The following is a 16,491-nucleotide window of genomic DNA, read 5'->3' as shown; positions in this document are numbered from 1 at the left end:
ACTATAATTTTAAATGATAATAGCAGAAAAGGGAAAGTAATATATGTACAAAGCTCACAGAGGGAGTGATCGATTTGTAACCCTGGGGTCATGACCCGGAGAACAAATTTAGAATTTAGGTGTAGCCATGACTTTAGATCAGCTTTAAACTTTAATGGATATATTTCTTTAAATCAGTGCTGCTGGTAGAGCATTCCACTGGCACAGCATGGAGATGTTTTATCTCCCATGCACTTTATTTGCTATTTTTGTTGGACTGCGACGCTCTATACCAAACAGGGACCATGAATCGAAAAAGTTAAAAACATGCCATGCCATCTTCCTGGTCCAGAACTTCTGAAAGGCATATAGAACATGGGATCCGTAAGGCTGATTTCTACATTGTGCGTGACACCGTTGTACACTGCTAAATTAGGCATTTATCATGACTTTAGATCAGCTTTAAACTTTAATGGATATTTAAAAAAAAATCAGTGCTGCTGGTAGAGCATTCCACTGGCACAGCATGGAGATGTTTTATCTCCCATGCACTTTATTTGTTATTTTTGTCTAGACTAGTCCAGGAGATGAAAAACTTAGGCTTAGGGGTAATGTTGGATGATGATGTTATAAGCTGCTACTTTAATATGGCATAAAGTATACGTAAATATATTGGTCTTCAGTTCATGTACAGTACATCAGAATGTAGTTTCAGAATGTCATGCATAGTTGTTGATAAAGTAAGATAGAACTTACTCTGTCAAGAGACTCGATCACTTTAATGGATAATTCTTGAATTTGAATTTAGGCCAAATTAACTCTTGTTTGGAGGTTGCCTTGTCAGAGTTTTGTAAACCTAAACATCACGATTAAGCCAACCCTACCCCTCTCAGAGTCCTAAATAGCCTACATAAATCGTTTCATGCTCGATTAGTGTCAGCAACAGACACAGACAGAGTTAACCTTTCAGGTACTGTACGTCCCTGTAGGCTGAATTTGTTTTCATGCCCTACTGTTCTTCCAAAATAATGAGTCCCATCTGAGCAGTTCATATACTGCTGCACTGTACTTGTTATTCATTTAGACATTTTCTTCATTACCTACTCTACTGTGTTACTTATTTTATGGTGAATGAATTAGGCTACAATTTAATGGTGGTGGAAGAACTGGAAATACGGCATTACAACATATAGCCTGATATCTGAATACATTTTGGAACAAGTGAATAGGCTACCAGAAACTAAACTGATTGTAGGCCTGTATATGTGGACATTTCCTATTGAGAACACAGGTAAGAGCTCTATTATGTCAGAGATTAGTGTCGGTGACATACAGTACAATAGAGCATCGCAGTCCCGCCCCCTTTCATGACGACGCCAGGCCCAGGAAATAATTCCCATTGCATTTTTCCCATAGACATTTCAAAAAGTATTTATTTAAAGACCTTTTAAGCGTCGTACAAAGCCAACTGGAGTTGTGACAAATCATGACAGTAAACACAATATTTTGGACCAAACAAATGATTACCAAGAAGAAAAACAAGAAAGAAAGTGTTGTAACCTGCCTGTTCGGCCTGTCATGATTTCTCACAACTCGAGTTGGCTTTGTATGAGGCTTAAAAGGCCTTTAAATAAATACTTTTTTAAATGTCTATGAGGAAAATGAACAGGGAATCATTTCCTGGGCCCTGGTAGGGGGCGGGACTGCGACGCTCTATACCAAACAGGGACCATAAATCGAAAAAGTTAAAAACATGCCATGCCATCTTCCTGGTCCAGAACTTCTGAAAGGCATATAGAACATGGGATCCGTAAGGCTGATTTCTACATTGTGCCTCAGGAGCATTCAGTGCATCTACACTCTACAGCATTGCACAATATTGTTCTACTTCTTCTATTTCCCCATGCAGGGTAAAGACTGTTACGGATGCTTTCTTCATTCTATTTTAGCCACGTTCTCATCCTTGTGAGAACATCCTTTGTGATAAATACCTGCAGAGGCCTAACACATAACAAGTATTCTTAGAACTTTCCCTTTTTGTAAAGCCAGTGACAAGGCTTTTCTTGTGTAACGGGAGCTCTCCCTGTGGTTCAACTGTGTGAACTGTGTGTGGGGGGATTTTCAAGAATAAGTCCTGAATACGGTATACTGCAGGCAGCTCACGGCATGGTATCTCTCTCTCTCTCTCTCTCTCTCTCTCTCTCTTCTTTTTTTTATGGGCGCCTATTATGTATTTGAGTGCTGCAGGATTGCCATGCAGTAGTTCTGTGTCACATGGGTCTCACTGACTGGAATCACTCTTGACATCTCACTTGAATGTGTTCACTTTTTGTGCTCTGTAAACCAGTGTATCAACAGAATTACCCCAAAAGTCATTAATGCTACAGTTGCTAAATAATGATCAACCTATCCATTCCATTGATAGAAAGGGGCTGCTGGGAATGACATCTTCCCTCTCACCCCCTTTGTCTCACGCCCTTTCACTTCTATTATTAGCACCAGCAGAAAACCTTTGCCTCTCTCAGCAGCTAGACCTGCACATCACACATGGATAATTGCATATATATACTGTATACACGGCTATGTATAGGCTATTAACATTAGCTAATGGGAGGGCCAGTTGTCCAGAACTGCTGATCCAACCAATATGGCAATATATCATGGGCATTCCAATACATGGCCATTATACTGATATACGTAGGCCTAGACATCCGGGAACCTATAAGCTGCTAATCCAGTGTGTCACAGGTTTGAATATATATGGTCATATATGGATCGTGTCTTGAGTGTAAAATCGACTCTGATCTAAAGATGGACAAACAGGTTAATGAAACAGTCAGAAAGAGCTTCTTCCAGTTTAGGAGGCTGGCAAAGATCTTGTCTTTCCCGCTCTGTGTTTGAAACTGTTATCCATGCTTTTATGACATCCCTCGTCGACTACTGTAATGCCCTGTATATTGGAGTCAACCAGGTCTCCATCTCTCGCTTACAGTTAGTCTCCAGAATGCCGCCCCACGGTTGCTTACAGGTACACGTAAGCGAGACAATATTAATTCTGTACTAGCCTCCCTCCACTGGCTTCCTGTGCAATACAGGATTGATTTCAAAGTCTTGCTTTTTGTTTTTAAGTGTTTAAATGGTTTGGCACCCATTTATCTCTAAGGACCCTTAGGTCCTCTGACCAGCTCCTCCTGGTGGTGCCTAAAACCAGGCTGAAGCTCGGAGGGAACCGGACTTTTGCAGTGGCAGCTCCCAAGCTTTGGAATGAGCTGCCTCTGCACATAAGACATGCCCCCACCCTTCAGGTGTTTAAATCACGCCTCAAGACGTATCTTTATTCTTTGGCATTTCCAAGCATAGTATGAGCTGTTTTTGATGTTGAAAGTGACACTGTGTATGTTGTTTGTTTTTAAATGAAGTTTTATTCTAAAGCACTTTGGTACAACTTTGTTAAATGTGCTATATAAATAAAGATGGTATGGTATGGTACAGGGTTTGATGAGGTCAGATCAACATATGGAATGTCAGAACAGGTCAGCTCCCTATATGGAGATCGAAGGGTGGCAGTGGGGGCAGTGTCTTGAGTGTACAGGGTTTGATGAGGGCCCAGGTAGGGCCGGGCCTTCATTTTTGGGCCTGTTGAGGACTAGTTTTCGCCGGCTGCCGGGCGCGGCTGCACTAATAACTTTGGGGCAGGCCCTCCTAGAGTTTGAATGGACAGATAGTCAAAAGGGACACATCAAAGAGGAAGGACGGGATGGGGAGGGATCAACATATGGAATGTCAGAACAGGTCAGCTTCATATATGGAGATCTAAGGGTTTGAGGTCAGATGTAGAGTTGCTGGCAAGCTCCATATATGCAGATCTAGGTGATGATCTAGGTGATGATGTCTTCTCCATGTATGGCTATCCAGGGTTTGATGAGGTCAGTGTTGTGATCTTCATATATGGATTGGAGACGGCCATATATGGATCGTGTCACAAGGCGTGATGGACTGACCGCCATATATGGTGGTATGACGTGTCACGAGGCGTGAGGGACTGACGGCCATATATGGTGGCGTGACGGACGGAGCTACGAATAGACTGACTGACAGGTTTTGCAGGTTTTCATAGTAATCTGCGACCTACCGTCGCAATCAAATAGAGGCAGGAAGCCCTTATATAAAAGGGGACACGGACTGACAGAGACATCTCCATTTATGGGCACAAAAGGGACAGACAGACGGGTACAGCGGGTAATCAGCTATTTCACATTTTACAGTTTTATGTCATTGTCCCAACAAAAACATGAAATGCCATTGATAATGAATGTCCAGTTTTGAGTGTTTGTGTAAACACAAACATTGCATAAACACAAACATTGAAGATGAAGGTGAGGACGCAAATTCTAATTGGCCGGAAATTCCCAGAATGAGATGGTGTATGTCGATGATGTACTGTATGATGATAAGAGCGCCCTTCACACAATGAAAGCAATTCACCTTTTACAGACTACAGTAAGTGCTCCGTTTTTTGTCAGTAGACTAAATGATTTGTCCATGGTGCATTTCTTGTGGCTACTGTGGATTAGCTATAGAGCTATCTTTGAACAGCTTGTAAAAACAGCAGAACAGAGGTATGCTGTTATTGTGAAGGAGGAATACATGTGGTGTATGATAGGGTGTACAATCTGAATAGTATAGAAAGCATACAATTAACACTTTGTTTTGTACCACTCATGTCTCTTTATTTGCCTGTGTCTATTTTTTCACTTGTCAAATCAAATCTTGGTGTGTCCCTTTCTGTATGACAGGAACATCCATCTCTGTGAGAGAGGTGATTCCCTGAGGCTGCTGCAGCACAGCAGGGGGCTAGCAACAGAATCCAAGGCAACCAACCGCATCAGTAGCTCACACACCAATTAACACTTTGTTCACAGGTACAATAAGATAAGAGAAATGCATACTATGTTTTTCTTCACTTACAGAAGTCCAAAATAGAATGAAATCTAGTCTCACATTTTTACTTATCTTTGCCTTTACAGATCATTTTCAATGGTTTAGTATTATATTAGAAATAAAACTATTCTAAAAACGATGTGCCCTTTACACATTGGTTAGTTTAATAGTTCATTGCATGTACAATCCTCACACTATCTCAGTCTTCCAGGTGGTATCATGAGGTGGTATCATGAAAATACATGACTTTGGTTTTTGTACAGCAAGAATGTACTAGCGCTGGGCAATTAACTTTAAAAAAAGAACGATATCTGAACCATGATGTCTTAATCTTGCTCATGTAGGTTAATCGATTAATTGAGAAGCAGATATTTGTTTTTGTAGTTTTATATATAATAGAAATAAGTAGATATATGCACATTGTGGGAGGTCGGGTGGGAAACAGGACTCAGAATGCAGTATCAGGGGTTAGACACACGGTGGCGCCCCTTGATTTATTTCAGAAGTACTCGGATACATTTGAGCGAGTAATCAGAGTAAAAGTACTTGGTTCGGGACCGGGTGAGTATGTAACCTAGGGCCCCTTAGGCTCGGCCAACAGGTAGGTACACAAGCATTTACACTCTGATTTCTCTCTATATACTGGGGTTGCCGTAGCTGTATGTTACAAGCAGCCAGTGTGTTAACAGAAAAGAGCACTATATTTCTAACCACAGTCTCGGTCTTCTTTCACCGGAGTAAGGCGGGGCTCTCGCCAATTTAAAGTCTTTTAAGGGTTTAACTAAACACAAACGGCCTGTCTTCGTTCACAGGGTTAAGGTGACACTTTAACTAGGATATGCTTTCTTCGATAAACATCTACAAGGTCCTCTTCTTTTACAGTCTTCAGGGTTAACGTGGCACAGTTAACTATATGTCTTCTCTTCAGTAAACATCACCAAGGTGCTTTTCTTCATTCACAATTCTTCTTATTATCCTTAGCTTCTCAAGCGTCTGTGAGTGCCTCTTCTTAACAAAACGTGTGATAGTGAGAGAACGTTTGTCTTACTGCGACCTTAACGTGCGGTGGACTGCCGGTTGATACGAGGGTCCCGTCTTCTGCTACTCGTCCCCGAACCGAGCCAGGAGGGTTTCCAGGTATGTGCGGCTTTCCAGGCGACACTTATTTATGGGGGGCACACACTCCTGTGTGTGCTTTCAGCCATACTCCTACAAGCCTGATGAAGCGGAATACAAGACAGATTTGAGTGGCGGTACAAACAATCAAACAGTACGTTTAGTTCGTGTTGCTGGATCCATTAGTGAGAGAAGTGTGGAGAGAAGTGTGAACCAGCGAGTGACACTGCTAAGTGTGAGTGTCGTTTATAAAGGGCGCGGCTGACAGATTGCGGCTGTCGTTGATTGCTAATACGGGCGGCGGCCGGATTAGGCGCAGCTGGTTTAGGATCGCTCTGGGGAAGTAGACGGCGTCTATGACACGTCCGTGGGCGGAGCGCGTCGGCGCGGCCGGCGTTTGTCTGGTTGCCATAGTAACGCACCCCTTATTCTGGTGGTACTGTGGCGAGACTCCACAACATGTAAATGGTTGTGAGCGGTGGTATGTTGTCTGCATTGGAGAATCATCAGACTTTAAATGTCAGAGATCATGTCAGATATTTTCATTGTATTTGTGTGCATGAGTGCATGAGTGCGTGCGTCCGTGCGTGACTATGTATGCATGCCAGTGTCCACTTCTTGGTCCAGCAGAGCTACGATATTAACCTTGGTACACACTGGCAGAGAAGTGACATTTATGGCCCTGCTTCCTCTGACCCAGAGTCCGTTTCTCATCTCCACCACCATTAAGGCCCCACACAGACAGATTACCAGGCAAAGCCATGTGGCCATAAAACATGCTCCTTCAACCCAGCCTCATTTTTATCCCTCATACCAAAGGAGATGGGGGGAGAGAGAGAGAGAGAGAGAGAGAGAGAGAGAGAGAGAGATAAATGGATAAAAGGCGAGGAAAGGAGGAAAGTTAATAATAATAAATTCCCAGAGGTCATTCCGAAGCTGCTGATGCTCATCTAAGCATTCATGATTTCGTTTTTTACTTCTATTTGTCACAGCATTCACCAGTCCCAGAATGCAGCCTGCCACCATGATGGTGGCAACAGTGGAAACAGTTTGTTTTCAATGCGACGGGAAAATAACCTTCAAAGTCACTGGTGCAGTAGCAGGTTCACACAATATCCTGCGTGTGCTAAGAGCAAGAAATGTGCAACGGGGTTGAAACCACCGCGGACGCGGAGTATATAGAGAGTATATATATACTGTAGGTCTTAAGGGGTTTAAAGGCTCATCAAAGACTCCTGTGCATTCTGTGGGTATGAAGATGCACTGTTGACTAGTGTGAACATGTCAAATGTAAGTACTTTTGAAATCTGATGTAAGAGGAGTTGGGGCTGGGGTAGGGTGCTTTTTCTTTTTCATTGCCATGTCACAGGAAGGCTTTCTCACCACACCTACTATTTGGCAGCACTGCAGGGGTATAAATCTTTGAAGACCTGCAGCCTGCGTCACACGCACACATAACACCCCACGGCAGTTCCACCCAATGAGTGGAATAGAGAGACTGGCAATCAGAGAGGGACCACCGTGCGTGTGTGTGTGTGTGTGTGTGTGTGTGTGTGTGTGTGAGAGAGAGAGAGAGAGAGAGAGAGAGAGAGAGAGAGACAGAGAGAGAGAGAGAGAGACAGAGGTCAATATACAGTATAGGGGTCAATATATAGGCCATGGCCATCTATCATATCTCTATGGGAGTCACCTAACACTTGGCACAAGCTATAAATATATATACAAGCAATATGTCAAAGTAATATTGTGCACAAGCTTTGTTTCTGCAGATAAATCATATCAGGAATCATTCAATAATTAGTGTGGTTGCCCAAAGGGCAACCAGACTCTAGTAATTGTAACACTTTATTATTATTCCACAACTGGAGTAAGACAAAGTTTGGCGCACTACTTGTCCCACAGTTGTACGCACTTGAGCCATAATGTCAAATTGACCGGAATAATCGGGAATCGTGTGCTTGTGTTTTGCTAAGATAAATGTTGTATAGTTTAATTGATATGAATTTATTAGTGAATTAAAATTTCCCATTGACATGAATGGGAAAATGCAGAAATTCACACTCAAGTATTTTTTCCTCGGAGACTGTAGGCACTTTAGTTACAAAACCTGGAGGAAAAATGTATACTTATCACTAAAATTATTTAACCTATAAGTTTATAATTTTATCGGTCGGCCTCATGGTGGCGCTATAACCTTACGTTTTGGCTTATAACTCTTGAACCGTAGGTCGTAAAATCAAAAATGACGCATCTCCCCATATAGGCCACGCCCATTTCCGCCATGATAGATTTTCGGCCATTTTGAATTTTGTCCAAAACACACTTTTTGCTTTTCGCAAAATGTATTTTCTCCAAATCTCACAAAAATCTGTACACGTGATCTCTGGCCCTTTCCGATGAAAACTCGAACAGCGGAACTTCGATAGTGCGTATCGTTCGGCCGTAATCGTCGTCCGAAGTTAGTGGGAGGGGCCCATTTTACAAAAAATGACGCAAATCACGAACGGAATGTCCAATCTATCCCAAATTTGAATCAGATGTCCGGGGTGGTTCAATCAACCAAGTTCTGAAAGCAATTCCATTTTCATCCATAGGAGGTGCCGCAAATGCGAGAAATGTAACCGTTTGTCGCAAAAAGATGAATTTTGGGGGTTAAATCCCCTCCGAATCACTTACGCATGATCACAGGGGTGACGCGACATTGTAATTGGCTGTCAACATTAGTGGGAGGGGCATATGTAAGCCACTGCGGCAACCACACTGCAATTTTTTTAAATTGAGAATTTTCTAGTTAACATACTGTGCTTGGCAAAAGTACTTAAGTAGATAGTTAATTTGATATTTCAAGATTAGGAAAATGATCAATCATAATCTAGATAATTTGTAAGCAATTTGCTTTCTAAAGTTTATTTAACTTTAGAAAGCAAATTGCAAATTGCAAATTGCTTATAGCATATTATGTAGACAGCACTATAATTGCATTGTATGTAGTCATAGCACGTCATAGTACATATGTATAGCATAGTAGTATAGATGTATAGTTTATATGTATAGCTTCATTATATAGATATGCCACTGTTACTTTCTTAGCTTACGCATGTTTCTTGATAAATGTTTTTATGTGATGTATTCCCATGCTTTTTTGTTCTTGCTTAATGTAAGTCGCTCTGGATTAAGAGCGTCTGCTAAATGCCTAAATTGTAAATTGTAAATTGTCTTTCTAATTATATGTATATTTTTGACCATCTGATTGTTCTCAAAGGAACACAACTTCCTGCTTCTACTGAGGTGAAGCTGATATAATTACCACAGTATTGGTTCTATTGATTTTGCTAAACAAGTAATTAGCAGGTCATTATTATAGACTCACTGAGTACAAGGTGAATGTGTATGAATATATGTGCTCATGTTTCTAACATGTATTTTGCATAAGTAATCAAATCATGAATTAGTTTTTTGTGGACAGAAAAGAGCAATGGAGATCTATGTAAATCAGTATAATGAAGTCAATTACCGGTAGTTGTATTTATTATATTCATCAAATTGGCTAATGTTCTTCCCTATAATGTATTACTAGTAGGAAGTACTAGTTTCAGCAGTTATGCTTGTATGCAGTTAAGGTATGCATGCATGGACATGGTTACATTACTTTAAAAAGTGATGGATCAACTCATATGGCATTATTATTTCTTACGGTCTCTTTGTCAGTTAACCTCCCAACTACCACACATTCTTGCACACAAAAATAAACACAAAATACATGTGAGATCTCTCTAAGGTCAAGTCTTTATTAGGATGGTGCCATACAGCAGTAAGATAGAGATGAAACAGTATAGTATGTAAACTACATTACATTCAATAACTATGCTTTTTTTACATTGATGGTAGCTCTAATAAAAGATAAAGAGATAATGATGAGGAATATAAACACTTACTGTAATTTAACAGAAGCATTCACGTCACACACATGACCAGAACAAAAGCTGCTAGTGTTTTAAGGCATTTAATTTATACCATGATTTGGATTTGGTGTTTGTTGTTATTGGTGGTGGTGGTTTTGAGCTTTGTGGCACTGTAGTTTTCACATTTCCTATTGTTACAGTAAGTCATTGCACATGCACCAAGAAAGGTCTCGCAGTGCTGGTGTGTTCAGACAGTATGGTGTTTTCAGACATCTATGACCCTCATGGTTGACAGTGTAAACATAATGGATTGAGTTTTACTTTTCTATTTTACACGTGACTGTCGGATTACTTGTACTTGTACTCACATAATGCTGTTTATTTCAACCAATACTGTACTTTCTTTTATATTGGCCATATCTCTTGAATATAGCCTTAACTTCCCCTTGAGTTTCTAAAGTAATGTTAAGCCACTGTGTATATATGCAAACACACTACAGTACTAAGATATTTAACACAATCCCCAAGTGAAACAGCTGAATTTCAACTAACAACATTTTTCCATACAATCAATAGTTTGTCCATTCATATTGCGAGTGCAGCTTGGTAGAGTGTTGCTTGCCATGACAGATATAAGAACAAGACAAAGATATTTCTATTTAACTGGCAGTGTGCAAGAAGGGAAAACAAAAGCTACAAAACTCACAGTCACATCCTGAAGGAATTCTATTGGTGAGGTCATACTACAACAGACATTTGATTCAGTCATGGCCACAGTTAAAGAGAGAGGTCGGGGTGTCTCAAATACGCCATGGTCTGCCAAGTTGTGCGCGACACTTTGGTTAATTTTGATAATTGTTGGAATAGTGTGCTTTGGGTGACATGATATGAAATCTGTTGTTCGAAATGTGCTTCAGGCATCTTTAATGGCACATGAGAAATGACGTTCTATACGAATATCTACATTCGGTGGCCCATGCATTTGTGCTAAAATGTCCTAAACAGTCTCTAGTTGATTAATTCTAATGTGCCAAGAGATATGTTACAGTGTTTTCTCCTGTTCTCCTTTTCTGTCCATTTAGATTTCTTTGCCGTTGCTCCTCTATACTCTCATTCCCCTTTTCTTGAGACCTGTTATCATTTCCCTGCAACTTTATTATAGACAATGGTCGCCTGAACAAACTGATAGTCACTACCAAATGTAATAGTTGCTATATTCATATATGCCCTGAAGAACCACCACCATCATCATCATCATCATCATCATCCCTATCACCCGATCAACATCCGATATCTACAGCAGTCAGGTGCTAAGTGTAATAGCTCAATCACAAATGACTTTAGGTTCAGTAATGGAGTGTTGTATAAGGTGATGCCAAGCATGATCAATGGGGAGACCGAGGGGATTGGCTAACCCATTGATTCCATACTACTGATCATGTTGAATGAGCAATAGCCCAATGGATGATCAGTCAGCATGCAAGCATGAGATATACGTACATCATGCAAGTTACGCTCGATTAATAAGCTTGCTATTTTTTGTTTTGCTTCAAGTTTATCAAGTGATAGTTCATTACATAGTAGAAAGAGTAATCTGGGAGAGGTAATTTGTTTCAGGGACATTGGGAACTACAATTTTGAATTTGGTCTTTAAATCTGTGTTCTCATGCAGAGCAGTGGACTATAATAGTCAAGCAACGGATGCATCACATTTTGACAATAATGGCCTGAGCGAAGAGCTCTGACATCCTGCTCAGATGCTCTCTTTTCTCCAAACCAATACCAGTTGTGTGAGCAAAGCATGGATTATGACAAAATGTCTCATTAAGCTATTATTACATGTCAGAGTAAGTGTTTCCATTCATATTGTGAAGTGAATGTTATGAGAGCTGATATGTCTATTGTTTTGTTTTGTTTTTCCCTGTAAGTGTGCACATACTTCAAGCACACACACATGCTACTTTTGGAATGTGTGAAGAATAGCTCACAGCTTGTGGTTGGTTGTTGTGTATGTATATAAATACAGTTGTCTGCTGTGTCTCAGAATTACACTTCAAAACAATGTAAAGTGTAAAGTGCTGAATAAGAAACTATGAATATTGTACCTTTACGGACCATACCTCTATAAGAGTACTAAGAATGTGCCTGTCATTGCTTTATGCTGATTTTGTGAGAAAGAGAATAGAGAAGTGCTGTGGTTATTGTACAGGGTGATGACAAGGTTCTAGATCTATTATGAAATAGATCTAGAACGCACTCTTCTAAGAGCAGTCCTGTGAGGGGTAAAGGGGACATGGGTAAATGGCAATGGATGCACTTGTGGATATTCAAATGATTTTGAGCAAAGTAAGCAAGTGTGCCCTGGGCAATTTCACTTATCTTACGAGAAGGCTAGGCTGTGGCTATAATGACTGATCTCAGATCCACTCAAGTGCTTAAAGTGTAAAGGCTCAGGGTTTGATTTGGGATGAAGAGGGACAGACATTTGCAAGGTGACGGCTAATTTGAGGGGTCTAACGGTGGACTTAGGTTGTTAGTTTTTCTGGCTGGTAGGCATATCACTGGATTCCTGCTGCTTCTCCGTCTTCTTGCTGGTGACCACGGTCTCCTCGTATATGTCACGCTGCTGGGAGACCTTGCCTCCTGATTTGCCCTGCTGGTCCTCGTCCTTGACTTCCTTCTTAAAGCTCTTGCCAGAGCTGGTGTAGACGCGGGTCTGGTAGCCGTAGCTCTGCCCCGCCATGCCACTGTTAACGCTGGGGAAAGAGATCCCTGAGCTGATGCGGGTCTCCTCCCCTTCCAGCAGTTTCCTGCAGAGATGATGAGAAGCAGCGAGCAATGGAGGGGGTGAGCAAGACAGGAATGAATGACAGAAGTAGTCCTGCATTGCTCATAGGGCAATTTACAATTTTGGCATTTATAGCAGAAGCTCTTAACCCATTCTGACCTGAGATCAGATTCTAAAAATGTCTTCTATGTCAGTCGCTCTTCGATTTTTCAAAAATAGCAGACCTACAAGCTCGTAGCGCGCCACTCGGTGGCGTGCTGTGAGCTTGTAGATCTGCTAAAGCATAACATAATGCTAACACCAAAAGAATAAAGAATTATAAGTAAGCTAAGAACCTATACATCCGTCTAACAGTAGAATATCTGTACAATGAAACTATATGACTATACACTATAGAGTGCTATGGCTACATAAAATGCTATCTAAATGACATAAGTTGAACCTTTGCATACGCCTGGAAGGTCACCGAAGCTAGGGCAAGTGCTACGGCATTGTACAAACTTTGTACAAACTTAACATAACTTATCATGTTTTATTGTTGATCTGTTATCCAGCACCGAGAGGATGTGCACTATCATGCGTTGTATGATAAATGAGGAGAATTGCTGAGAATCTGTCCACACATGGTACTATAATATACAGACAGTATAATGTATGTGTGTATATATACATGTACATGTGTATATATATATATATATATATATATATATAATATATATATATATAAACACTTATTTATTTATAACACTACATATAACACTATATATATATATATATATATATATAGTGTTATAAAATGGGTTATATTATCACATGGCATGTTATGACTCAAATACAAAGACAACTTCCGCTATACCTAAGATCTATGCCACATATAACCGAGCATATATATACGCATTGTTTTGAACACACTCACTAGCAAACTGATGAAACTTCCACCATTATATTGTGTGAATTGTCATGAGAAAACAACCTACCTGTAAGCTGCTATTTCAATATCCAGCGCCATTTTAACATTCAGCAGATCCTGGTACTCCCTCAGGTGACGAGCCATCTCATTCTTTGTGGTCCTCAGCTCATTCTCCAGCTGTGCCATGTTGTCCTATAATAAAGCAATGTGGACCGTGGTTGCAGTTACAGCACTTATAACATAAAAATCACTCTGCTCATACAAAGAATCAACAAGTCAATCAAGTCCATAGAAATGTGTTTACAATTACAATTTTACAATTTTGGCATTTAGCAGACACGCGCACTTACTGGTCACGCATAATGTTGTTTGAGGTTAACATACGTGAAGTGTAATACAAAATAAGCATTGATAAATAGGAGTGCCAAATGCAAATTAATATGTGTTGCAACTTGCAATGCAAATCACTGACTATGACATTTTAAATACTGGGCGTTGACCAAGGCAGACTATAGAGCGCATTGCCCCAGAGGAATACTTTTCAGCACCATGGAGAGATCCTGATAACCCACTGCCACTAACATCCTTTCTCTACGTTCATGCTCCTCTGCCTGATTGATGCTTAATTAAATGATCAAACTATATTACACTATTAAAATCACCCCGCGTTGAATGAACTTTCATGAATGGAAACATTGAGCGCTCATTTCCCTCATTAGTACTTTCCTCCTGCATTTGATATCAAATTGACCCAAACTAAAGAAAGAAAGAAAGAAAGACAGATAGAAGGAAAATATTTGCTACCTGATAGTTTCCGATCTCTGCATTGTGCCTCTCCTCCATCTCCTGGAGCTGCCTTTCCAGGGACTCGTTGGTTCCCCTCAGACTCTCGATCTCGATGGTTTTGGACTGAAGCTGCCTCCTGAACTCGTTGATTTCGTCCCTGCTGGTGCGAATGGCGTCGTTGCTGCGGGTGGCCTGGTCGCCCAACTCCGCGAACTTGGACTTGTACCACTCTTCGGCGGACTGCAGGTTCTTGGACGCCATGGACTCGTACTGGCCGCGGATCTCCTTGAGGGCGGACGTCAGGTCCGGCCCGGCCACCGCGTGGTCCACCTCCACGGACACCTGGGCGGCCTGGATCATGTCCATGAGCTCGGCCACCTCCTCCTCGTGCACCTTCCTCAGGAAGTTGATCTCGTCCAACAGAGACTCCACCTTCTTCTCCAGGTCCAGCCGCACCATGGTCGCGTCGTCCACGTCCTTCTTGAACGCCTTGAGGGTGGCCTCCGCGTCCTCGCGCGCGCGGTACTCCTCCTCGTACTTGACCCGGAGCTTCTGCAGGTCTTCGTCCATGTTGTCGCGCTCGATCATCAGCTGGGACTTCTCGCCGTTGACCTCCTCGAGCTGGGAGCGCAGGTCCCGGATCTCCTGCTGGTAGAGATCGGCCAGGCGGGAGGGCTCCGACTGCCGCTGGCGCAGCGACAGCAGCTCGGTCTCCAGCACCTTGTTCTGCTGCTCCAGGGTGCGCACCTTGTCGATGAACATCGCGAAGCGGTCGTTGAGACCCTGCATCTGTTCCTTCTCATTGGTGCGGACGATCTTGAACTCATTGTTGAGAACGTTGCTCTGGGTCAGGTCGAAGGTCTCCATGGGCATGGGCATGGAGTAGTTCGAACGCCCGGATCTCTTGTTGTAGTACGAGCCCTGGGACGAAGCGTTGCTCCGGGACAGGGAGTGGGAGCGGTAACCGCGCGAGGAGGCATTGCTCATGAGCCGAGATGGAGAGGATGAATAGCGGGGAGAATCCCCGAAGATTTTCCTGTAGGAGGAGGAGGAGAAGTGGTCTGATCCGTAACTCATCGTGGCTTGAATGGTGAGAGAGCAGAGCAGTGGGCGCGCCCTCTTTTTATAAGGGGACCGTCCCAACTAATTATTAATGCAGTCTGGTTACGTCCGTCCGCACTGCTTTCCAGATGCGTCAGGTCAAATTATAGGCACGTCCATATCAATCTAAATGCAACAAGAACATATTTTACATGCACAATTACTTCCGAAGCTTGGGCTACATTACATTTTACAGGGTCCAAAAGCAGACATATAAACTTTTTAAAGCTCAATACGTTTCCCTTTGTGCGCTGCCTGGAGCAAATGGAACTGTCCATTTTGGCGCAGTGCTGATGCGTCAGCAAGAATAGTTTATCGCTTGTTTCAAACACGCACATGCACGTACATGCTACTGCAAAATAACATAGGACCGGCTCTGTATGTGTCAAACATTTGCCGGCTGCAGGTAGTAAGTATAGACTATCTGAAAATGTAAATCTCTTTTAGCCCTAGATCTTTGCGAAAATCGAATGGCATTGCTCAAGATGAAAAAGTATTTAATAACTTCAAAAATATTCGTATTCATATGTTAAAGAAGTTCGTTTATTATTACATTAAGAAATCCCAAGAAGCATGATACCACGAGGTAAAATTGTAACAACTCATTGAATTGAACTGATTTGATGGAGTCATTGTTTGACCATTAATCTGAACTTTATACCATTGAAACACGTTTTGCAAATGTGTATGCAACTATGCGCATTATACGCCTATCACAATTTTGTTAGTATTCTAACTTTAATGTGTCTTTTGACAGAACTTGTCTTTTTAAAGCTTGTGTATAGTAGGCAAGTAGCCATTTGTTACTGTAGCTTGTTGATATTTTAAAAGATTTAAAACTACACGAGAAGAATGCATCGACACATTAACATAAGATCAATGTCTAAACTTACTGGTTTGTTTATATTTCTGGACTGGTACATTTTGTTCCAGACTATCGATTTAAAACATGACCGCAATGACAGGCT

At 41.6% G+C, this 16,491-nt stretch overlaps 1 protein-coding gene across 1 annotated transcript; it reads right to left on the bottom strand.

The window, feature by feature from the left end:
• Positions 1-12,471: 12,471 nt before the first annotated feature.
• Positions 12,472-15,529, bottom strand: inab (internexin neuronal intermediate filament protein, alpha b; the record flags this gene model as incomplete). The annotated part of the gene is made up of 3 exons (XM_083766163.1): positions 14,441-15,529; positions 13,704-13,828; positions 12,472-12,748 (listed from the first exon to the last, which is right to left on the bottom strand). Exons 1-3 carry the CDS (start codon positions 15,497-15,499, stop codon positions 12,472-12,474), a joined length of 1,461 nt encoding a protein of 486 aa, XP_083622289.1. The 5' UTR covers positions 15,500-15,529.
• Between the last annotated feature and the right edge of the window lie 962 nt (positions 15,530-16,491).

Source organism: Protomyctophum parallelum (genome assembly GCF_964188405.1).
Source record: "Protomyctophum parallelum genome assembly, chromosome: 5".
NCBI classification, from domain to species: Eukaryota; Metazoa; Chordata; class Actinopteri; order Myctophiformes; family Myctophidae; genus Protomyctophum; species Protomyctophum parallelum.
Note: the sequence above shows the minus strand (reverse complement) of the source record. Positions and strands in the feature narration are given on the sequence as shown.